Consider the following 24,012-nt stretch of genomic DNA (forward strand, 5'->3'; position numbering starts at 1 on the left):
CTTTGGGTCCTCCGACGGGTATGTATTTCCAGTCCCCGATGAGCGGGCCACTGGCTCCTTATTAACCCTAAACTTTCATTTGCGACTTTGACTGAAAAGGGTTGCAACGTGCGCCAAGCAAAAAAATAAATTAATAAATAAATAAATAAAAAATATCCTCCCCTTCCTCCTCCCTCCGCGGTGCAATGGTTTACGTCCCTAACTATACGAATCTGACTGGGCAGTCGGCGTGCAACACACCCCGGTGGTCATCATTCCTTTCGGTATGGTCAATAAATGGGTACCTGGGAAATGGGGAAGGTAAACGGTCATAACCCGGATGCTACACTGGCCGTGTGTTAGGGTAATGGGCTTTTTCCCACAACAGACTCATAGGGCCAACGGAACGGAGATGAGCACCACCGCCACGCGCAGCTATAGCATGTGCTTCCAACTTTACTTTTACCCCTACCCCCCCCCAAAAAAAAAAAATCATCTCTCTCAACACGAGCTGAGAGTTGCCGAATTTTACTGGCTTGATGTTCGATGGTGGAGTGGGGGGGGGTTGGCAGAGCTGGGCGTGGTGGTCGGGGTGGTCATTGCTGTGGTATCTGGGGGTTAGGTCAGTCGGTGTGCAACTCACGCTGCTGTTCATCCTCCTTCCGCGCTGGTCGATAATTGGTTGCTGAGGAAATCTATGGAAGGTAAACTGTGGTAACCCAGATGTTAGTGGCCGTGTAATGGGTGGGCTCTTACTCACCACAGGTTCGAAGGGTAATGCATCAGAGATGAGAGCCGATCCCACCTGCAGCTATAGCGTTGTAGTGCCCGGAAATGCCAGTATGTTATACCTATCCTATATCCCTCCCCTTTCTTCCAGACACCGTCTAGACTCTAGACACATGTCCGTAAAGCCGTTTCAGTTGGCTGCACGTCTCCGGAGCGGACCTTTACCAGCAGTCGGGATTGTCGGCGAGAATATTTTGTAGGTCCGCGCTGGTACGGCCCGGTCCGGAGCCTGTCAGTGTTGGATAGTGTGAACACGCTTCCGTCACCGACCGGCACCAGCACAGCAGACAGGCGTGGCCTCGGGGAGCGTAGCACCCCATTCATTCATTCATTCTCTCTCTCTCTCTCTCTCTCTCTCTCTCTCTCTCTCTCTCTCTCTCTCTCTCTCTCCTACGCAAAAGGTAACTAATTAATATTCATGCATTCATTTATAATGTGTAGCTTTTCAGCAGATGTGCGCTACTGAGGATAAACAGAGGTGAGGTGTGGTCAAGGCCCAATGTAGTGGTCCTTGCACTTTTTACAATCTTTTCCTGATAGTGTCCTCAAGTAGATTTAGCAATACATGAATCTGATGTCTGGGCAGCCTGAAATACTGATGGAATTTTTGTTAATCGTCCATCAGGTCTTTGTATAGTGTTGCATATTCTCCTTCTGTTCTCCTTTTCTTTATTGATTTATGTACCCAAAGTCTTTTGTTTTTCTTTTGGAGATTTTAATTGTCCTCTTCTTCCATAAGAGGTGCCATCACTGCCAAGTTATTGTCACTAATATTATTGAACATAGTTAACACAGCTGAGATGTATCCGGGCTGAAGGACAGGATCGTACTGCTACGAAACGGTGTGAATACCATGACGGTCCCGTGCAGGTCCAACACGTTTACGGGGCGTGACCGTAGCCTACCTGAATTGGACCGTAACGGACCGGCAACAGATGTGTATTCACACTACACCAGCACGTAAACGGCCCGGACCTGCACGGAACCGTCATGGGCCGGTCAGCAGGCTCCAGCCGGCAACAGCATGCTCAAACCGTTTTGTAGAAGCCTAGTAAGATCCTGTCCTTCAGCCCGGACACATCTCAGCTGTGCTAACCATGTTCTTCCAGTTGTTGCTATAGTCTTTATGGGACATGTCAAAGAGGCAGATATGTTTTTCCACCAGTTAAATTAATTTCTCTCCATCCATCGCTGAGTTCGCACTACACCGTACGAGAGCGAGATGTCAACTCAGCTGTAGGCTACATGGGAGAATATGGGTGTAGTCAGAGGAATGCTTGTGGTGGGAGCCAGATCAGGTACACAGGTCAGGTATACAAGTCAGGTCACGTCATGTGCAATGACCACTACTTTGGGCCTTGACCACACCTCACCTCTGTTTATCCTCAGTAGTGCATGCACTTCTGAATAGCTACACATTATAAATGAATGCATGAATATTAATTACAAGCAAAGTTGGATATTTTGACAAAATAAATTTTCATGAATACTAATATGCTCCTATATTTTAATATTGTCATTCATTGTTTTACTTTTTAAATCTTAGTTACCTTTTGCGAGAGAGAGAGAGAGAGAGAGAGAGAGAGAGAGAGAGAGAGAGAGAGAGAGAGAGAGAGAGAGAGAGAGAATGAATGCGGTGCTACGCTCCCCGAGGCCACGCCTGTCTGCTGTGTTGGTGCCGATCGGTGACAGAGGCGTGTTCACACTATCCAACAGTGACAGGCTACGGACCGTTCGTACCGGCACGAACCTGCAAAATATTCTCGCTGACAATCCCGACCGGCGCGGCGTGCTGGTGAAGGTCCGCGCCGGAAACGTGCAGGTCCGTAGCAGTGTGAACACAACAATGTGTTTCCCATTGAAGAATATTTTGTCGGTCCGGAACAGTACGTTCTGTGCCGGTCACTTTACGTATAGTGTGAATCAGCCTTTAACCGTCGGTGTGCGGTGTTAAATTTTGCACACTTGACGCGCCACTCAAGAATGTCAGCGCTTAACACACCGACAGACCTGTTTGAGAGACCCTGAGTATAGGGATGAGCTTGAGCAAGATCTAGAGAGGGAGAAGGAGAGAGCGAGAGGAGGCTCCTCCCACTGACCTCCTGACGTCACCTAATTGCGCGTAAGTTGACCTCCTATTTATTTAGAGCTTGAGCTTGAGTAGAAAGTCGTGTGCAGCGGAGCCGCGGGAGGTGGGGGGGGAGGGGAAGGCATGCAGTTAGCATGCAGTTTAAAAGAGCAGTCAACGTAAAAATATCGATAGAAGATAGAGAGGCAACGTGACAGCGGAATTTAAGAGGCTGTCAGTAAACAATAATGTTGGCACCCCATATAGAGACACAGTAGAATGTGTTGAAATCGTCACACGTCAATGTTCCATACGCTCCGTAATTTCTGCCTACCATTCACTTATTTCAAACGTAACTAAATCGTCACGGTAGGCGATAAAGAGTTAAGATAGACAGTTCTGTTCACTTCTAAAAATTAGGAATATTATCCCTGAAATACCTCAGTTCAAAGTTCCGCGGTGCTCCGTGGACTAAAGATGGCGCCAGCAAGGGCACCGTCCACACCAACAAAGGGACCAAGACCATGGCCAAGACCCGAAACAACAATCAGCTGACGGCAGATTTCAACCAAGGCTGTGGCCCCACAGCCTAACTAGCCCCATAAAAACACCCAAGTGACCCAACAACAACAACAACCACCGAGGAGGCGCCGCGGTGACACTACAGGCAGGTGAAGGGGTGCTGGTACTGGTGGTGTGTGGTGGGGGTGCTGGTACTGGTGGTGTGTAGAGGGGGTGCTGGTACTGGTGGTGTGTGGTGGGGGTGCTGGTACTGGTGGTGTGTGGTGGGGGTGCTGGTACTGGTGGTGTACTGGTGGTGTGTAGAGGGGTGCTGGTACTGGTGGTGTGCAGGGGTGCTGTTACTGGAGGGGGGTGGTGGGGGTGCGGGGACGGGTGGTGTGTGGTGGGGGTGCTGGTACTGGTGGTGTGTAGAGGGGGTGCTGGTACTGGTGGTGTGTGGTGGGGGTGCTGGTACTGGTGGTGTGTAGAGGGGGTGCTGGTACTGGTGGTGTGTGGGGTGCTGGTGTGGTGTGTGTGGTGGGGTGCTGGTACTGGTGGTGTGTGAGGGGTGCTGGTACTGGTGGTGTGTAGAGGGGTGCTGGTACTGGTGGTGTGTAGAGGGGTGCTGGTACTGGTGGTGTAGAGGTGCTGGTACTGGTGGTGTGTAGAGGGGTGCTGGTACTGGTGGTGTGTTGAGGGGGTGCTGGTACTGGTGGTGTGGTGGGGTGCTGGTACTGGTGGTGTGTAGAGGGAGTGCTGGTACTGGTGGTGTGTAGAGGGGGTGCTGGTACTGGTGGTGTAGAGGGGTGCTGGTACTGGTGGTGTGTAGAGGGTGCTGGTACTGGTGGTGTGTAGAGGGGTGCTGGTACTGGTGGTGTGTAGAGGGTGCTGGTACTGGTGGTGTGTGGGGTGCTGGTACTGGTGGTATGTGGTGGGGTGCTGGTACTGGTGGTGTGTAGAGGGGTGCTGGTACTGGTGGTGTGTGGTGGGGTGCTGGTACTGGTGGTGTGTAGAGGGGTGCTGGTACTGGTGGTGTGTAGAGGGGTGCTGGTACTGGTGGTGTGTAGAGGGTGCTGGTACTGGTGGTGTAGAGGGGTGCTGGTACTGGTGGTGTGTAGAGGGGGTGCTGGTACTGGTGGTGTGTAGAGGGGGTGCTGGTACTGGTGGTGTGTAGAGGGGGTGCTGGTACTGGTGGTGTGTGGAGGGGTGCTGGTACTGGTGGTGTGTAGAGGGGGTGATGGTACTGGTGGTGTGTGGTGGGGGTGCTGGTACTGGTGGTGTAGAGGGGTGCTGTTACGGGTGGTGTGTGGTGGGGGGGCTGGTACTGGTGGTCTGTGGTGGGGGTGCTGGTACTGGTGGTGTGTGGTGGGGGTGCTGGTACTGGTGGTGTGTGGTGGGGGTGCTGGTACTGGTGGTGTGTAGAGGGGGTGCTGGTACTGGTGGTGTGTAGAGGGGGTGCTGGTACTGGTGGTGTGTAGAGGGTGCTGGTACTGGTGGTGTGTGGGGTGCTGGTCCTGGTGGTGTGTAGAGGGGGTGTTGGTACTGGTGGTGTGTGGTGGGGGTGCTGGTACTGGTGGTGTGTAGAGGGGTGCTGGTACTGGTGGTGTGTAGAGGGGTGCTGGTACTGGTGGTGTGTGGTGGGGTGCTGGTACTGGTGGTGTGTAGAGGGGTGCTGGTACTGGTGGTGTAGAGGGGTGCTGGTACTGGTGGGGTGCTGGTACTGGTGGTGTAGAGGGGTGCTGGTACTGGTGGTGTGTGGTGGGGTGCTGGTACTGGTGGTGTAGAGGGGGTGCTGGTACTGGTGGTGTGTAGAGGGGGTGCTGGTACTGGTGGTGTGTAGAGGGGGTGCTGGTACTGGTGGTGTGTGGTGGGGGTGCTGGTACTGGTGGTGTGTAGAGGGGGTGCTGGTACTGGTGGTGTGTAGAGGGGGTGCTGGTACTGGTGGTGTGTAGAGGGGGTGCTGGTACTGGTGGTGTTGAGAGGGGGTGCTGGTACTGGTGGTGTGTAGAGGGGGTGCTGGTACTGGTGGTGTGTAGAGGGGGTGCTGGTACTGGTGGTGTGTGGTGTGGGTGCTGGTACTGGTGGTATGTGGTGGGGTGGTGGTCCTGGTGGTGTTTAGAGGGGGTGCTGGTACTGGTGGTGTGTCGAGGGGGTGCTGGTACTGGTGGTGTGTTGAGGGGGTGCTGGTACTGGTGGTGTGTAGTGGGGGTGCTGGTACTGGTGGTGTGTAGAGGGGGTGCTGGTACTGGTGGTGTGTAGAGGGGGTGCTGGTACTGGTGGTGTGTAGAGGGGGTGCTGGTACTGGTGGTGTGTTGAGGTGCTGGTACTGGTGGTGTGTAGAGGGGGTGCTGGTACTGGTGGTGTGTGGTGGGGGTGCTGGTACTGGTGGTGTGTAGAGGGGGTGCTGGTACTGGTGGTGTGTGGTGGGGGTGCTGGTACTGGTGGTGTGTAGAGGGGTGCTGGTGGTGTGTGGTGGGGTGCTGGTACTGGTGGTGTGTGGGGTGCTGGTACTGGTGGTGTGTGGTGGGGGTGCTGGTACTGGTGGTGTGTGGTGGGGGTGCTGGTACTGGTGGTGTGTGGTGGGGGTGCTGGTACTGGTGTGTAGAGGGGGAGCTGGTACTGGTGGGGGGAGGGGGTGCTGGTACTGGTGGTGTGTAGAGGGGGTGCTGGTACTGGTGGTGTGTGGTGGGGGTGCTGGTACTGGTGGTGTGTAGAGGGGGTGCTGGTACTGGTGGTGTGTAGAGGGGGTGCTGGTACTGGTGGTGTGTAGAGGGGGTGCTGGTACTGGTGGTGTGTAGAGGGGGTGCTGGTACGGTAAATCTTAAGAATCACCACTCCACCCCCTCCACCACCCCAGCCCCCACAATCACCCAAGACAAGCCTGGGGAACTGGGGTATTAGGGGGGGGGGGTAGCCCATATCACTGAAAAATGGCCTTCCAAAATTTCCCTAGAAAAATCCCTAAATCAGGAAAAATTCCCTAGTCTCGAAAGTAAGGAAAATCCCTACCGTATACTCACATGCGTGGGCTAATCGCTAACCAAGCATACCATTGCTAACCACCCCAAAACAGCCCTGAGCCATGACTCAAGGTCATCCGGGACTCGGGCTGAACAGGCCCGGGCTATACCCGGCCCTCAGCACGGCAGCCGTTGGGCTGCGTGTTCTAAAAAAAAAATAACCACGCGTGGTGGACCTGGTCTCTCATGCGTGGGCTAGTCGCTAACCAAGTATACCATCGCTAACCAAGCGTACCATCGCTAACCAAGCGTACCATCGCTAACCAAGCGTACCATTGCTAACCAAGCATACCAACGCTTACCAAGTGTACCGTCGCTAACCAAACGTTTGTAGAAAAAAAATATATGAAGACCTAGTGATGCTTCATTCGGTAGGTAATGAATGCGAGCTATTTTGCGGCGGCGGCGTTAGCTCGATTAATCTCTTTAGGGAGCTGTGGTTTTGGTGGTCGTTAGCTCGATTAATCCATGTAGGGAACAGTGGTTTTGGTGGTGGACGGCCAAATCACTGAAAAATGGGCTTTCAAAATGTCCCTACAAAAATCCCCAAAATCGGGAAAAATCCCTAGTCTCTAAAGAAAGGAAATTCCCTAACGTATACTCTTGTAATCTAGTCCTATATAACGTAGTAGCTGCTGCAGCGGGTCTGTTGACGAGTGTAGGAGGTGCAATTGGATGGTCAGTGTAGTTGAACCACCACCCCAATCGTAGTTGAGCAACTCTTGGGAAATGTCATGTTTCATAATTACATATAGTACAATACTGACGGTTAACCCGTCCACTTCTTGTAAGTTGATGCTAGATAATTTTTACTGAGTAGTTTAAGGTACAAAATAAAACAGATTTGTGACAGCTGTCATCCAGATCGAACTGACGCTCCTGCTGTTAACTGAAGCGGGAGTGACCTACCGACTGCTACGTATGACCCTGGCCTCCATTTTACTCAAACTCCACTATAAGTATTGCGCATTGAACAATATCCGTTTGTTTTCTGACACGTGCTTGTCACACCATATGTGACACTAGACACGCCCGTGTCTTTGTTGGACCCGGTACGTACTGGAATAGTAATCGGTCCTTTTGTCAACCTACATGCACACCAATAAAGAGGTTAAATACTCAGTTAACACTTACCGAAAGGTAAAGTAGACGGATATTTTGAGGGAGGGAGTGTCGGGCCTTCCATCCATTATGGCGGCTTGAAAACAACTGACTTCAGGAACCCGCCGTTAGGTGCCGCCGCTGATACCCTCGCGTAGTAACATTTTACGAATGTATTAGAAAATACAAATAGCTGCGGCATTAGTTGCTTTAATATAGAGAAAGAAATAACGTAAAACTCTTAAAAGACCGTTTTTTTGTCCGAAATCGTTATAATCCATGCGCATTTTGGATATTACTAACTTAGGAACTAGTTTGTAGGGTGCACTGCAAGGCAGGTATGAGGCTCAGTCTGTGTATAGAGGTGGTTGTGAAACAATAACAATGGACTTAGAAAATCCAAGCCACCTAACTCTATAATTAAAGAGGCTTGCCCCCCTGGCCCCTCCCCAAGGTAAAACGTATACAAAAATGCATTATAATAATAATTCTTTCACGTGCTAAATTACTACGAATATTGGTTTGGAGTGGTTATTCTTAAGTTTTGCCGGCGCGGGTACTGGTGGTGTGTGGTGGGGGTGCTGGTACTGGTGGTGTGTGGTGGGGGTGCTGGCACTTGTGGTTAGTGGCAGGAGTGCTGGTACTGCTGGTAAGGGTAAATCTTTACAAAAGGCCAACTGTAATTATTGGTGAAGATAAATTTTATTTACATGCCAATATCTCGTGTCCTAGTTAACTACCTTAACTGCTTTTCTGTTGTTACATATGTATTCTTCTAACCTTCAAACCCTCTGGAAAGTAAAGTAGAGAGATCAAAACATTTTTGAAAATAGCCATGAAATGTGTGAGCTAACCCTCGCAGTCACAGGTGGCAGAATAGCCTATTGCGTCCCATGGCAGTCAAAACCCGTGCCTCACCACAGCAGAATTACAATAGCCTCTTTCCTATGGGAAGACTTCACCCTCTCAACACCCCTTATAGGCACTGAAAGGCAGGTGAATATACAAGAACATCCTAATGGGGGAATGATTGCCCCCTTCGACCCCCTTGTGTCACCACATTTGGTAAAGAGTCCCAAGAAAAATCAGTTATCAGAATCATTCCAGAAACATCAAAACCTATAAGAAAAAAAAGTTTTGTTCACTTAAATAATGTAAGAGACACACATGCGATATTTTCAACACAGACAAATAGCCTTACGCAGCAGCCTGTGGTGGGCTGCTGCATACCCATGCCACCACCGTGCTGCGTATGCACAGCCACCACTTCACACCAACCACTGAATAGATTTAGAGTAATGAAACCACTTAATGGTGGAGGGGGGGGGGGGCCCCCCTCCCCCTTATACTTTTGAGATGGGATATTGACAGATTAATAAAACCAGTTTTAACCCAGTTATTACTTGTCATACAATACTAAAATGATGAATACCTCTGTGGCACTGTTGGTTACCTAGCTGTGGAGGCACCTCTCCCGCCAGATGTGACCCTTATTATTATGAGCATCTCTTAGCAGGCTATATCGTATCTTTTTAGTATTTATTTTAGATCAGCCACATTGCATAGTCTGACTTTTTTCCTGAAATATCTTGGCATACTATTCATCTTTCTGCTTAACCATATCCCACAAAAATGTCTCAAGGGAGGAGGATGGGGGCAGGGCTTGGTTACAAGGGGATGTTATATTGGCTTAGATCAGTGGTTCCCAAATTTCCCTGGGGATGGTGGAAAGATCTGGGGACAAATGAGGAAAAAGGGGTCAATAGGGTGGCATTTGGAGTAACCGATAATGTTTTGTTTTTACAAAACTTGAATGACAAGATTTATGTCACAGACACTACAGCTAAGCTAAAATACATATTTGTGTTTAATCTTGTTTTCAGTTTGTTGCATACTAAATACCGACCAAGAAAGAGGTTTGTGTTTGCATGTGCGTTAGTGGGAGGGGGGGCTAGGAACTCACCTAGAAGCCAAGAGGGTGCCAGCATGAAAAAGGTTGAGGACCACTGGATTAGATTATTTAAAATTAGGGGGAACTGAAGGGGTGAAGGTCCCCGATTATAAGGAGTGATAGGTTTTGTCAGACATGTGAAGTTAAATTGTTTACAATAAATACTTGTGATATGCTTTGCACTGCACTGTTTTTGATGTGGTAGTTGAGTGGTGGCCATCCCCAGTGAGATGGCAAAGTCCACCTCCCACATAGTCTTTCATTTCTGTTTATTGTTAGAATGAAAGTGTTTTACATCTGGTTAGCATGATGGGTTTGCTATGAATTTTTAAACTTACTTCATGGAGATCTCTAGTGTATGAAATGGGAGAGAGATAAGGAAAATTTGGGAAACAACTGATTTCTGCAAGGAATAGTTTACAGATTATTGAAAAACATCAAAATGTACCAGAAATAAAGTTTTGTAATCCATTGTGAGACAGCAAAAGTTTTAGATTTTTAGTTACATCTAAACATTAAAGAAACATGTTTAGGGTAATATTTGCAGCATGTTTCTTTGTAATAATTAACCTGGTGAGCTGTGGAGGCATTGGCACTGTTGGTATAATTTGACTTAGATGATACAGAATGGCTAGCATGTAGGGGATCTTTGACCTAAGTTATTGAAAGATAGTCAGTTGTCAATAGTCTAAATATACTTCACTGAAAAAGTTACTAATGTTATTTTATTTTCCTTTAAGAAGATGGCTGAGGCGTGATAGGCATCATCGTGGATGAGTGAGTGATGACAGCCATGACTATCCCAGCCCACACTCCTCGAAGGCTGGAGAGGCTGGCAAAAGAAACTCTGGTGTACCTTGTAATTAGGCGCTCCATTCCTGCCTCTGTGTCAACCATCACTTTACCACAAGACATAGGTGAGTGTCAGTTCATGATAAGACTTATCTGAAAAAATAAAAGAACTTTATTTCCTTTATCATGTTAAAGTGAAGGATTTAGTATATACATGTAGTATATGTAACTGATGTTCAGTATTCTGCTAAATAATTGTTATGAAGACTACATAGAGAACATTACAAGACTTTATATGAGATTACTATGAGAATATAAGTCTACCAGTGAAAAAAGCAATTACTAGATAATTAAGTCATATGCAATTTGGTTTTGAGCATATAATATTGACATAAGTAAAATTTTATAAATCTTTAAATTATTGATATATAAGACACAAACATAAGCCAACATAAATAACCTCACTGTGCTGTCCGAACTTTGCCATGTCACATCTTTCTACCAGTATATCTAAAAATAATGAACATAAACACAGTGGTTCTTGTGTATTTCAGAGCACTGGATACATTATAACCACCCTGGAATGGATAAAATCATCATGGCTACAGATACACAGTTTCCTGAGTGCCTGGCACAGAAGGAACTGCTTCTGGTAGGCTTTTTAAATGTCTATGCATGGATAATCATTTACATGTGAAATTTTCCTTTTGGCCTTCTTTCCATTTTCTTTCAGGGAGGGGGTTTCCTGAGAAACTGTGAATTTATGGCTAAAAAATTATTTTTCTTTTTTCGCATTCAGAGAAAATGTAAACAACAGGCGAGACTCCTGCAAAGTTTCATGGCTGTCAGACAACCATAAATATGATAAAAATAGTCATATATGTACCTAACCATGCCCCCTTCGGCTCGCAGCGGGACAGTAATTTTTTTCTCAAAATGTAAGTTATTAGCAAACAATGCAGTATAATTATGAAACCTATGAATGGATTTTCAAATTTGTTTTTGCATTCTGTAGAGCAGTGGTTCTTAACCTGGGGAGCGCACCCCCCTAGGGGGGCGCGAGCCTCAGGTGAAAAGTATACATTTTTTTCAGTTATGTGCTATTTTCTTGACAAGAGCGTGGGGCAGTACTGTAAAGATAAGTTTATGAAATAATGCATACCATTTTCCGTATACAGTAATCCCTCGCCATATTGCGGTTCACTTATCGCGGTCTCGCTGTATCGCGGATTTTTAAATTGTAAATATTTAGTTTCGTATCGCGGATTTTTCGCTATATCGCGAGATTTTGCGGTATAGAGGTATTTTAATATATTTATTATTTTACTTATTTTTGCATTAAAAGAAGCATTTTGTAGCCTAAAAAATGTAAACAATATAAAAAAAATTAACAGCCAGGAGAAAACTTGCTGGACGTTACCTAATTTACTTTATAGTTCACACCGTCATGTCCCATTCACACCAGAAGAGGCAAGACATCCTGCCACCAGTTTTTGACAGCTAGCTGATGATTGTTAGGTATAGGACTGATATATGTCAAATCTAGGATGCAAGGGCCTTAAAGTCCACCTTTCATGTGTTTTTAATTTCATCAATACAACAAAATGGATCTCATCCTTCAAACATGACTCACTACTTTGGCAGTTACATTTTTAACCTGTTAGTTCATAGGTAACTCTTTGTTGTTCATCTTGTCCTACTTGTCTTTCCTTGTATATTTGTATATCTGAGATAAATTGACATTTATCTATTGATATATTTAGGAGAAGCATGGTTTATTGGCAGGCAATAATTTATTTTCTTCTTGCAGAACCACATGCTGGCTGTGAGGGAGTGGTGGGAAAATAATGTAATGGTGGGTGGTCGGGTGGGTGTGTGGAGGTGTGTGCTGGAATGCCTGGCCACAGAGCTGGAGTATCTGGATCAGTACTGCCTCTTCCCCCTCTTCAGGCTACTTATGCAGCTATTGTTTTCCATTCGGGTCGGAAGGAAACCGGATGATATGACCAACAGCGACCAACCTTCGGTAACCAATCTTTGCTATTTTCAGCTGCATTTATTTTGTTTGTAATTTTACTTGCTGTCCTTGCTCTCTGCTTGCCTTTTCCCTCTTTGCCTGTCTTTGTCATGACTGTGTTATGCATGTTTCTTCCTTTTATGTCTGTTTTTTGTCTAGTTCTTTCTATCTGTAAGCAAGCAAATTGTTAGTGTCTCGCTTTTAGTCTTATTCTAATTGTCCTGAATATTAATCATAGTTTAATGTGATGAATCAACCTTTTTAAATATTTTCACTTAAGCTGAGAAAGAAGGTAAGTCTTGAAAGAGATAGTGCAGAAGCTCAGTTTTGCAAACTAGTCAAACATCAGTTTGCTAAATCGAATTTTCCCCAAAATCGAGAGAATGCATTTTCCAGCCCCCTATCACTTTGCCCCATGGCCTCTTTGAGCCCTCTCCAGACTTTTCTCATGCCTAACCATGATTTCACTGTAAAAATAATATTAGTATCCTGAAACATATCATGATTTTGATCTCTGTGGTTAGTTGCTAAAGTATCTTGAAGGCTTTCTCAGAGAACATACCTTCTGGGTTAAGTAGACTTGTCGTACTTCCCATTGTATCAACAGCAAAAAGGAATTCCTTAAGGAAATGTCCTGAGCATCACTCTTTTTGTCATTGCCATAAATGGGATTTTGTACTACATCACTCCTTCAAAGTGTCTTGTCCTCCCTATAGGCTGCCGACCTAGCACTTTAGTTTCTGGTGTCTCAAACGACCACAGCTGATTGAAGATTACATGTTCTCTTGAGATATAATATTGAATGATGTTCAGCACTGATATTTGTTTCATGCCATAAAAAAAAGTATCTTGTGTGCTGATATCAAAGACACATGCATGCCTATTTTCCAGAGCAGTATCTGGTACGTATTTTGAAAAATTATATCCTGGCCTTAACCAGTTTTGCCGAGATGTTTTGTTAGTTGTTTCATGAATTGTAGTGCATGTCTACCTTATATTACTGGACCAGCACCATATTGCAATACATATCATATACCATTCTCTAACTCTATAAGGTTTGTTCACCACTGGTGAGTCTTTGTTTGGCTAGCGGCACCGATGTCCGATGACTAAGACCAAGGCCCAAACCAACACCAAAATAGTAACATGACTGATTAGAATGGTGTAATAAGCATAGCTGGGCGTTATCACGATAAGTTATCGCGATAGTTTATCGCTGATAACAAAATCGGGTTATTGGCGATCCGCCACTTATTTAAATATATATCGGTATCTTCGTTACTATTGTAACCAAACTAGCGATAATCGCTACTTTTTTCCGCTTCTCAGAAAAAAAACGTTGTCTCCTCCCTACTACGCATGCGTGGCCCGGGCGCCCGGTGTTGTAAGAAAAAACTTCGGGGTATGAAATATCTTCGGTAAAGAGATTTCATACTTAGAACATCAACATTAAAATACTAGGTTATTTTTTTATGTTAGACTCAAAAATCAATATATCAGAGAGAAAAATCATTTAACTTTGCCCCAAAAATGATTATTCACTGCCTCAAATTTGATATTCCATATTCGTTTGTGAGCATGCCATGGTATTGAAGGCACCCGGTGTTGTGTTATTTGGTGTCCCATCGTCAAAAGCTTCAAACACTGGTCTCTCGTGAACTGCGCATGCTCAGATCAGTAAGTAGCAGTCACAAAGCTTTTTAACACATTAAGAGTTGCTGGAAGGCTGAATCAGACATACAGTACCACCATCCTCGGTGTTTCTAGAATGAAACTCTGTACATATAAATACAACTCGTACAGGGTGTCGTTCTAGAAACGGCGAGGATGGTGGTAGTGGTACTGTATGTCTGATTCAGCCTTCCAGCAACTCTTAATTACGGTTAAAAAGCTTTGTGAGACTGTACAGGTCTATGTTTGCTGGTCTGAGCATGCGCAGTTCACGAGAGACCAGTGTTTGTAAACAAAAGCGCCAGCTTTTGACGGTGGGGACGCCAAATAACACAACACCGGTTCAGGCGTTTCTAGTATTAATGTCCATACGTACGTGTTAACGTGTGGTTTTCAGGTTTTGTAAGTTTTCTAAAATACAGATAATGAAAATTTGAATTCATATGTTTTTTATTTGAAATATCAATATAGTATCGTTTTCGCCTGTCGGACTTATCGCTAGCTAGTATCGGAATTGTGGATTTATATCGGTATCGGTTATCGGTTATCACCTATATTTGTGTCTCCAGTTAACGAATATCGGTTATCACCGATAAGGTTTTCCATTATCAGTTATCGGTTATCGGGAATAAGGTTTTCTCTTATCGTGCCCAGCTATGGTAATAAGCATGTTGTTGAATGAACATGTCAAAACAGCAACTGAACCAACTTAACTGAAAATGAATGAATGTGAACTGAATTGAAGAATGCCAATACAGATGACACTTGAGTCACCAACTCCCACACCAAAACAAAGAACAGCACCAAAACAATAACATTGGCATCTGCAAGTGATTGTCATCACAGAGTGCTGCCTATAGGCCTAGGTTAGGTATACTAATCAACTTTTGAATGCATTATGGTTGTATGCTTACTTTGGTTCCATCCCTAGAAATGATGCATGCTTTGCTTAGTATTCAGTTCAGTGTGTTTTTTGTCATTTTCATCATCGATATTAGTATCAGTATTATTCCATCAGTATATATTGCAGAAATTTGGCCACTATAGCAGTGTTGTAGTCAAGACCTCGAGACCAGGCACTAAATATTTTTTTCCAAGTCTGACTCCCACCCTTGTCTGTGATGCTTTGCTTGTGGAATGTGTAAATTGCTGTGTGCTTTTGGTTTCCATGTTTCTTATAAATAAACTCCTTGTGGTCCTTGAATGCAAATTGATAACTGCTTCAGATGCTGTTGTGATTACTCAATCATAATTTCATTGCGTGAAACAAAACAGCGGTATGCGTGCGGAATCTTAATTGAAACTACACCATTACGCCTCACTGTCTGATGTCTAATGTGTAACTGAAGCCATTTTCTGAGTGAGCAGGGTCGCCAGGCTCAGGAAGAATAAACTGCCGAAGGTAATAAAAAAAAACGGCCAAATTCTACCAACGTTATTTATTGAAAATTGCCTCAAAACTGCATAGTAAATTTCCATCAGTAAACCTGGAAAGAAATGAAATGTTCATTGCCTTGAATGTTTGTTGTCATAACAATTAAATTACCATGTAACTGGCAGCCCTGCATATGAGCTACCTAAACATGTAGTTTACGTATGTGTATGAAGGGTGCAGGCCCAGCACCCTACGCACATGTACACTACTGGTTTAGCTAGCTGTGTGTATGTAATTCCCATGCTGCAGGGATTGCACACATATATGAAGTACATGGAGGTGAACAGGACTGCAAACAAGCATTCATACAAATGGAGATTGTCACTGGAAGAATGACCATGTAATGCATGCTCTCTCAGCTTGCATGCACTCTGTCAGCGCTTGCATGGCTCAACTCAACAGCGTTAGCCAGGCAATATCTTTATACAGTACAATGCTGTATGATGCACTGTATATCAAATCAGCCATGATTTTTCTCTGTACATATGATCATAAATTCCTACCCTCCCATGCCCCGATGCACTCTTTGATGGTGGTCTTGACCAATAGCTTGAAGACCGAGATCAATGCTAAGACAACATCAAACAAAGCAAGATCAAGACCAAGACCACATCAAACATCTTGAGACCAGTATCAAGACCAAGACCAGTCTTGAGACCCCTACACTGATCTATAGCACATGCATCATGCCCTACTTGAATAAATATTTTTGATGTGTAATTTACTGATGTAATTAGTTAATTCACTTTAACTAAAACTGGTACTATTTTCTTACACCTATCATTGTTAATCTTGTCTTTACACATTATGTAAGATGACATGTTTCAACAAGATGAAAATAGCCCTGGACAAAGTTATTCACCTTTACTCAATAAGACAACTAAGTAACTAAGTAAGATCATTTCCACATTTTTTATATGTCCCAAAGACCCTACCACCCTTCTTCCTTGCAATGCCTTTTCTCTTGTCTCTCCCTCCATGCCACCATGCTTACACATAACTGATCCAGGGTACTAAAACTCATTAACCCCTTCAACATGAGGATACATATACTGCTTCCTTGCATGCCCCGTACCATATCCGAGGATGCGCATACTGCGTCCTGGCTTGCTTTAGCCAATATACGAGTTATTTTATCTCTATATTTATGCTTACATCTCAAAATTATCAAGTATTTTATGTTTCTTTATGTTTGCCATTTAATTCTGCATGTTTTCATATATAATACATGATGATTATGTTGAGTTTATGGCTGAAAACTTGTTCTATTCAATAGCGACATTTGAAATTTGGCGTGCGCGGTGATCCCAGATACGGAGCGGGGCGCTGTTTTGGCCCAGCCGTAGTGTGTTTCTTTATGAGCAACATTTAATTCTGCATGTTTTCATATATGATACATGATGATTATGTTGAGTTTATGGCTGAAAACTTGTTATATTCAATAGCGACATTTGAAGTTTGGCGTGCGAGGTGATCCCGGATACGGAGCGAGGCGCTGTTTTGGCCCAGCTGTAGTGAGTTTCTTTATGTGCAACATTTAATTCTGCATCTTTTCGTATATGATACATGATGATTATGTTGAGTTTATGGCTGAAAACTTGTTATATTCAATAGAGACATTTGAAATTTGGCGCACGCGGCGATCTTGGATACGGCATGGGGCGCTGTTTTGGCTCAGCCGTAGTGAAGGGGTTAACCTCCATTTCTTCACCATTCAAAATTATTTTGCATTCTTTTTGCATTCTTGTTTTTTAGTCCTAGAGGAAATATCTCTAAAAATGATGTGCTACTATTAAAAAGAAATTGTTACAATTTTCCATTACACTGATCAAACCTTAAGCACTAAGCAGGTCTCCTATATTGCTTCTGTATGAACACAGCATGTACAGTTGTAATTTGGTCATTATCTCAGTGCTCAGCCTCGGTTTACTATGCAGGCTAATTCAGTTTGGTTCATCTTGTTGCTAGTTGTAAGTAAATTCAGATTTTCTTTTGTCTCTGCTTTGCATTCTTATCATGTGTTCTCACTTGCTTGGCTGTTTATGATCTCGTGTAGGTATTTGTATCTGTGGCTGGCTTAACTGATTAACTTTTGCTGCTGTCTGTACCAAACTCTTAATTGTCATAATGTTCTGCAATTTCATTCTTCAATGTTGCTTTCTGCTTTGCTCTTATGTGTGTTATGATTTGGTCTGCTGTTGAGTTTCTTTAGATCTTTGACTAACTGTGTGCTGCTGCTTTTATTAGTTTGCTGTTGTCTGGGCAACTCTAATTGCCTTGTGTTTTGCAAAGAGCTTTCTATTTTTCAAAGGAATCTTTCATATAATTATTTCCATCATCATCTCATCGACGCCTGCTCCTAGGAGCTCCCACCAGAGGATGGCCACGGCAGAAGAATTTCCATCCTGGTCATCTTACTCTCCTCCATTCGCTCCATGTGACCCAACCACTTTTAACTGTGTTGGTTCACTTCCACCACTCCACACTTCTTCCTTTCACCCCTGTGACACATTTCAAAACACTGATACACACTTTCATTGCTCATTCCATCCCTTCTACTCACACCGCATGCACTCCTCAAATAACTCATTTCCACTGCCTGCACTCTAGACCTCTGACTTTCATTCCAGGCCCATGTTTCGCTTGCATATGTGAGGGTTGGTACTATTATTGTATTTCTCAAATCCCTCTTTACCTCCATGCTCACACTTCCTCCATTCATTATATGTCCCAAAGACCCTACCACCCTTCTTCCTTGCAATGCCCTTTCTCTTGTCTCTCCCTCTGTGCCATCATGCTTACACATAACTGATCCAAGGAACTTAAACTCATTAACCTCCTCCATTTCTTCATCATTCAAAATTATTTTGCATTCTTTTTCACATTCAATTCCCACTCTATCCATGGGCATACAAAATCCACGGCCTCACTTCTACTCCACTCACAAACCATCACTTTACTTTTGTTGACATTTACTTTCAGCTTTCTCCTTTTACATACACTATCAAAACACTAACCAAATTTTGTAAGTCACTTTCATTTTCTGCAATGAGTGCTGTGTCATCAGCAAGTAAGATTGAATTCAGCACCCACTTCCTTCCCTCAGCATACATTTTTACTCCTACTTTCCCAACTTTGCCCTTCATATCTCTCACAATACCATCCATATAAGTATTTAATATAATTATTTCCATATATATATATATATATATATATATATATATATATATATATATATATATATATATATATATATATATATATATATATATATATATATATATATATATATATATATATATATATATATATATATATATATATATATATATATATATATATATATATATATATATATATATATATATATATATATATATATATATATATATATATATATATATATATATATATATATATATATATATATATATATATATATATATATATATATATATATATATATATATATATATAGTTGATGTTTGAGTTAAGGTCAGTATAAATTGAATTTCTTTTGTAATGGCTATTAGAACTATTAATGATCTGGAATGGGTTGAATCTTGCCAGTCACAATATTAAACTTGGATGGTTGTTAAAAAAAATAAACTGCTGTTTGGCAGTCTGACATTACTCCTAACTGGAAAAGGGATCTGGTCATCCTTATCTGGAAAAGGAATGGAACCATCAGGACTACAACAACTGCTGTGATATTGCACTGCTCTGTGTGCCTGGCAAGGTACTTGCCCATGTACTGCTCATGTGGATTCATATCCAACTGCTGAAGTAGCAGACCTGAGGGGATTGGAGACTTGGTTTAGAGGACCCCTGGGAATGGTGTCACAGGGTAAGCAAGGCAAGCCCCTTCCAGAGTGTGTTCTTATTGATTGGCTGTATCAGGATGAAAACACCTGCCAAATGAATCACTTGAGTTGATGAGTGCTGGAGAGGGAGTTGGCTTATGAATGATTGAACATGCAGAGGAGTTCCAGAGAATGGAATATTGGAGACTTTTGCCATGGTGACCCTGTTGAAGGAATGGGATCAGAGATATAGATAGATAAATAGATAGTCAGGATAGACAAAGAACCAAGGGGAGAAATGAAATCAGAGGACTTTCCAGAGCAGAATGGAGCACGCTTGCAAAAGACAGAGAGAGGTGGGGAATGCTGGGAAAGAGCCTTGTTCTGCAGTGACAGAATATGATGATTTTCTTTATATCTATAAATTTGGGTTATAGTGGCCAGGTGATTTGCATTCATATGTGGTGAGTGCTCGATTCCAAATTGAGATCTTACCAAAAGCTAACTGTTTTTTGGCCTTTACAGTCCAAAACAAGCAGGCTCATAAAAGTCAAACATCCTATGTTGGTGTTTGATTTCAGGGTGAAGAGTAAAATGTTGGCCAATAGTTCTGTAAAGTGTCCAAGGAAAATTGTTACTCCAGAGCTTAGCAAATATTTGTTTTAAACTTAACTAAATGACAGAGAAGGTATTATTTAGCTCTATAAGCCTGTTTCTTGCAGATACAGATGGAACTGACCTTTCAGGCTTGTCCAGTCTTTGCAGAGGTTCTAAGGAGATTGAAGCCCTTTGGTATAGAAGAACTCTCAACACAATTTATCATATTTGGAAGTCAGGAACCTATGCAAGTCATACTGGAGAATTCACCACACCTAAGAAAAGTTCATTTCCGTAAGAATATCACTGAGGAAACCTTGATATGTGTGAGCAAGAACTGTCCTCTGGTAGATACATTTGTGGTAGAACAGCCTTTTGGCAGACTTTTTGTGCCAGTGGACTGTTTATACAAGACATTCTTCAGTGGACTGGACCGTGATGATGTTGATGCTCTAGCTCGCACTGGTTCTTTTTCTGAACGTCAGGCTTGTCTGTCCTTCACCAGACTCAAGTTTGTTGACCTAGGAGCAGACAGTGACTGTCCCTTGAGCTTCAACAAAGGCTCTTTTTCTGAATTCATTTATAACCTTATGTTCTTTTATCCATCTTTGGAGAGTGTGACATGCTATAAATTGAGACCTTTTGTCCCCAAGCCCCTCTCCAAGTTGCCCACTCATCTACAGTCCCTCAAATATTCCTTACAGCATTTGGACATGGAAGGACTCATGATTTTGGTGCAGGATAAAGCTGTCTTAGGATCAGAAGAATATACTCTAGCCTCCTTTCCTAATCTTCAGCATATTACCCTTTCTCATGACCCTGACACATATCATAGTGTCACAGATTTTGCAAGATTGTGGATCCCAAAATTTAAGTGTAAAGCTCTAACTATCCATACATACTTTACTTTGCCTCATGAGAGGGCTTTAGATAATTCAATTTCTCCTTATCAACTCCTCTTAAATGCCATAGGAGCAAATCTCACTGTACTCCAACTTGACCTCCATGCCAAACTGTGTGTAAGTGAGTTTTGTAACCTACTTTCTTCGTGTCCCTCCCTTGAGTTTCTGGGAGTTGTAATGTCTGCAGAACACTTTGAAGATGAAGCACCAGTTAACATTCAAACTCTTCTTCATCTGAAGTGCTTAACTGTAGCAGGTCCAAGTCTCCTTTCATTTTCACACTACCAGCACACCCTGTTCAACAGACTAGTCCAGCGAATGATTATGGCTGCTCCAGCCCTGTGTCGGCTGGAGCTTGTTGTTCATCATCGACCTCTTATGTGGCTTATGAGTTTGGCCCAGAAGAAGATTCTAAATGGCTTAGAGGTCTTTTTCCTTAACCTTAACCCTTTTGGACCAAGCACTGTGAGTGTCTCATTTTATGTTCAGCTGCTGGATATCCTGCCCAATCTGAAAGTTTTCATGATGGGCCCAATCTGTAGCCAGCTTCTCACAGACTTAAAACTAATATATCGTACCACAGACCTTCAACTTGTAGCCAAAGAAACTGTCTACTCAAATAAGTCATGGCACTGATTACACGTGTCTAATAAGGAAATTACTGATTCTGCCATTGGCAGTGTTTCTGACACTAATGAGAACTTGCTACGCCTTGTTACCTCTGCCTCCTGAGACTGTTATTGCTATTGTTATTGCATAAACAGTTTTGGTAATAGCATACTCCCTGTTATGCTCAGTAGGGAGGCTGGACAGTGATGCTGTTGCCTCAGTAACTTCCTGTACCAACTTGGTCAAGTTGGGGTATAAAAGTGTAAAGAGGCTAATAGAAGGCAGTTAGATATTCTGTGATACAATACTTTAAGCTGTTTTGTTACTCTGGATTTAAGCTGTTATTTGTAAAGCTAGATTTCTATGAGAATTATATGCATATTAAGGACTGTTCAAAACTTATATCAAAATCTGAAATTAAGAAAAGCATCATGTAAAGTTCATACTGACATACTAGAATCCAGTATACATGTATGAAACTGGATGATAAAGTTTTTGCAGATTGTCTCGTCTCAATTTTAGAAAGTCCCTATTTATAAGGGTCAGGGTATCCACTGACTCCTTTTAGGGTTGCTTCTACTTGACCAAAGAGTGAGTTCAATTTTGAGAGGACAATAACACATGATGTCTGCTCCAAATTGCAGAAAATGGCCTTTTGATGAAGAGCATGTTAATGTTGAAATTGATTTTCTTGAGAAATCAAGTTTTCTAACAGTTTTATTTTGGAATTGGACAAATCATGCAAAGAAAGTCATAAGATAAGGAAATTTTTATAAGAAAAAAGTTGCATCCCAACAGATGAGATCAACAATAAAATGTAAAATTAATTTTGGGTGTAAATAGTCCGGAAATAAACTTTATTTTGGATTGCTATCTTCCAGTTTCTTTATATGTACAATAATCCCATTTTTTCTTTGAATAAAATTATTTAATTATAAAAAAATATGCTAATATGAAAAAGTTCATCTTACTCTCATACTTTTACCTTTCTGCCCTTGGGCACCCTTTCACGGGATCTCAACAACCCATAGGTAAGCTGCCACCATCCTGGGTTGAGACCACAGGTCTCAGTCGAGGAGAAGCTATATTATATCACTGTCTGAGTTGTATTAGGCTTGGACAGTGTAGTAGGCATGTAACATCTGGTTGTTGTGTGGTGCACTTTTGGCAAATGGAAGAATCTGCAAGGTTCACTTAGTGTCTATGCATGAAGAGATAGATGGTGTCCAGAGCAGTGGTGGGTAATTACTGCTTTGCCCCCCTGTCTAAGGTGGCCCTTCTGAGGTCTTTATTGGTATTTCCAGACATTTAGCACACTCAGTTTGTTTATCGCCAATATTCAGTACCTCCCCCAAACTTTTGCCACTTTTTCCAGCACATTTAAGAAAGATTAACATACACAAGTTATTTGGAGACTAACATTACATGTCAACAAATGATGCAGCATTGGCCATGGTCACAACCTGTCCTTAAACATATTATACTACTCAGAGGTGGGCGCGGTACTGAAAAATCAGTAGTGCGGTTGCAGTAGTGCGGTACTTTTTCCGGAGTAGTGCGGTTGTGGTAGTGCGGTCCCATTTTTTTCTTTCCCAGTGTGGTACGAAGTGTGCGGTACTGCGGTAGCGGTAGTCAAAATAAAAAAAATACTTCAGTGCCTATCCTGGAGCATAACTACAAGCAGCTGCTCAGCTGATGCTTGTACACAAAGAGACTCTAAACTCTCTAGTTGTCCAATAATATTAGATTACTGTGGCTTATTTATGTACTTGATTCCAGTACATAGTGTATTTACAAGCAGCTGTAAGGTCACAGCATGACTGCTGAACAGACTGACAGCAAAAATAAATATGTCCGTTGTGCACTTGGCTACTTAGCAGGGGTTGCAGACAGAGACTGACATACAGTAAGACTTCTGTTTTGATACCTGGACATGGCCAGGCATGTGCCCAGCAACTGCCAGACACAGCTGAACCACAGATTTTTGGACCTGACTTCTATTTTGATTCCTGGACTTGACCGAGTGTATGTTTGGCAATCACCACTCCAGATTTTGTCTGGAAAATCTGATTGGGAAATCAAGATCTGGGAAATCAAAGGTTGAGTGTACTACCCTGATCATACCTTGGTAATGTCTGATGAGGAGTGCCTTTGTTTCAATATGCAAGTATGTTGTAGGCATGGTGTGTGTGTAGTCTATGATGATTCTAAGTGTAAGGTTTTGAATGGTCTGTTAATTATGGCAGTTACTGTCACTTTTTTATGTCTGGCCTGTAGCACTAGTAGGCTTTACGTAATGGGGCCTGGTGGTAGGTCCCAACCTGGTAGTGGTACAGGCAAGTATTTATAGTGTTGCCATCATGTTTGGCTTATACTGCCCCCTGGAACTCATCTTTGATCCACTCTAGAGAGTTTTGCCAGAGTCAGGGTTGATAGGTAGTCATCAGGACAGTATGTATGTAGTTATAAGCCACTCAGCCATGACTGAAAATTGTAGCAGGGGGTGGGACTTGAGCTCAGGTCCTTCAGGACACCATGCTTGTGTGCTGACCACTGAGCCACCACCTCCTGCCATATACAGTAGTAGAATACCATGAGGGAAAAGCATAGTTAAGGAAGTGTGAATGTACTGTTTATATACTGTAGTCTAAAAGTCTTTGTTGACCAAAGTTGGTGCTTTTAAGTGTGCTGAGGGCATTGAGTTTATTCTATAGTCTGGCTCAACTAAACGTGCGGTTATGGGCGAGTTCAGCATAGTGGATCCTCTTGTACAGCGT

The 24,012-nt window shown here is 43.1% G+C and overlaps 1 protein-coding gene across 3 annotated transcripts; it reads left to right on the top strand.

Annotated features, from left to right (window-relative positions):
* Positions 1 to 2,584: 2,584 nt before the first annotated feature.
* LOC127009636 (uncharacterized) lies at positions 2,585 to 22,108 on the top strand. Of its 3 annotated transcripts, none has more exons than XM_050882890.1 (5): positions 2,585 to 2,890; positions 10,153 to 10,326; positions 10,756 to 10,853; positions 12,012 to 12,227; positions 19,850 to 22,108. In XM_050882890.1, the coding sequence occupies exons 2-5, from the start codon at positions 10,194 to 10,196 to the stop codon at positions 21,260 to 21,262; spliced, it is 1,860 nt and encodes a 619-aa protein (XP_050738847.1). In that variant the 5' UTR covers positions 2,585 to 2,890; positions 10,153 to 10,193; the 3' UTR covers positions 21,263 to 22,108. The 3 variants fall into 3 exon arrangements, with proteins under 3 accessions (XP_050738847.1, XP_050738846.1, XP_050738845.1); XM_050882889.1 differs by lacking the exon at positions 2,585 to 2,890 and adding an exon at positions 3,280 to 3,503 and having other exon boundaries at positions 10,150 to 10,326; XM_050882888.1 differs by lacking the exon at positions 2,585 to 2,890 and adding an exon at positions 3,291 to 3,503.
* Positions 22,109 to 24,012: the final 1,904 nt, after the last annotated feature.

The sequence above is a fragment of the Eriocheir sinensis genome, chromosome 41, assembly GCF_024679095.1.
Source record: "Eriocheir sinensis breed Jianghai 21 chromosome 41, ASM2467909v1, whole genome shotgun sequence".
Taxonomy (NCBI): domain Eukaryota; kingdom Metazoa; phylum Arthropoda; class Malacostraca; order Decapoda; family Varunidae; genus Eriocheir; species Eriocheir sinensis.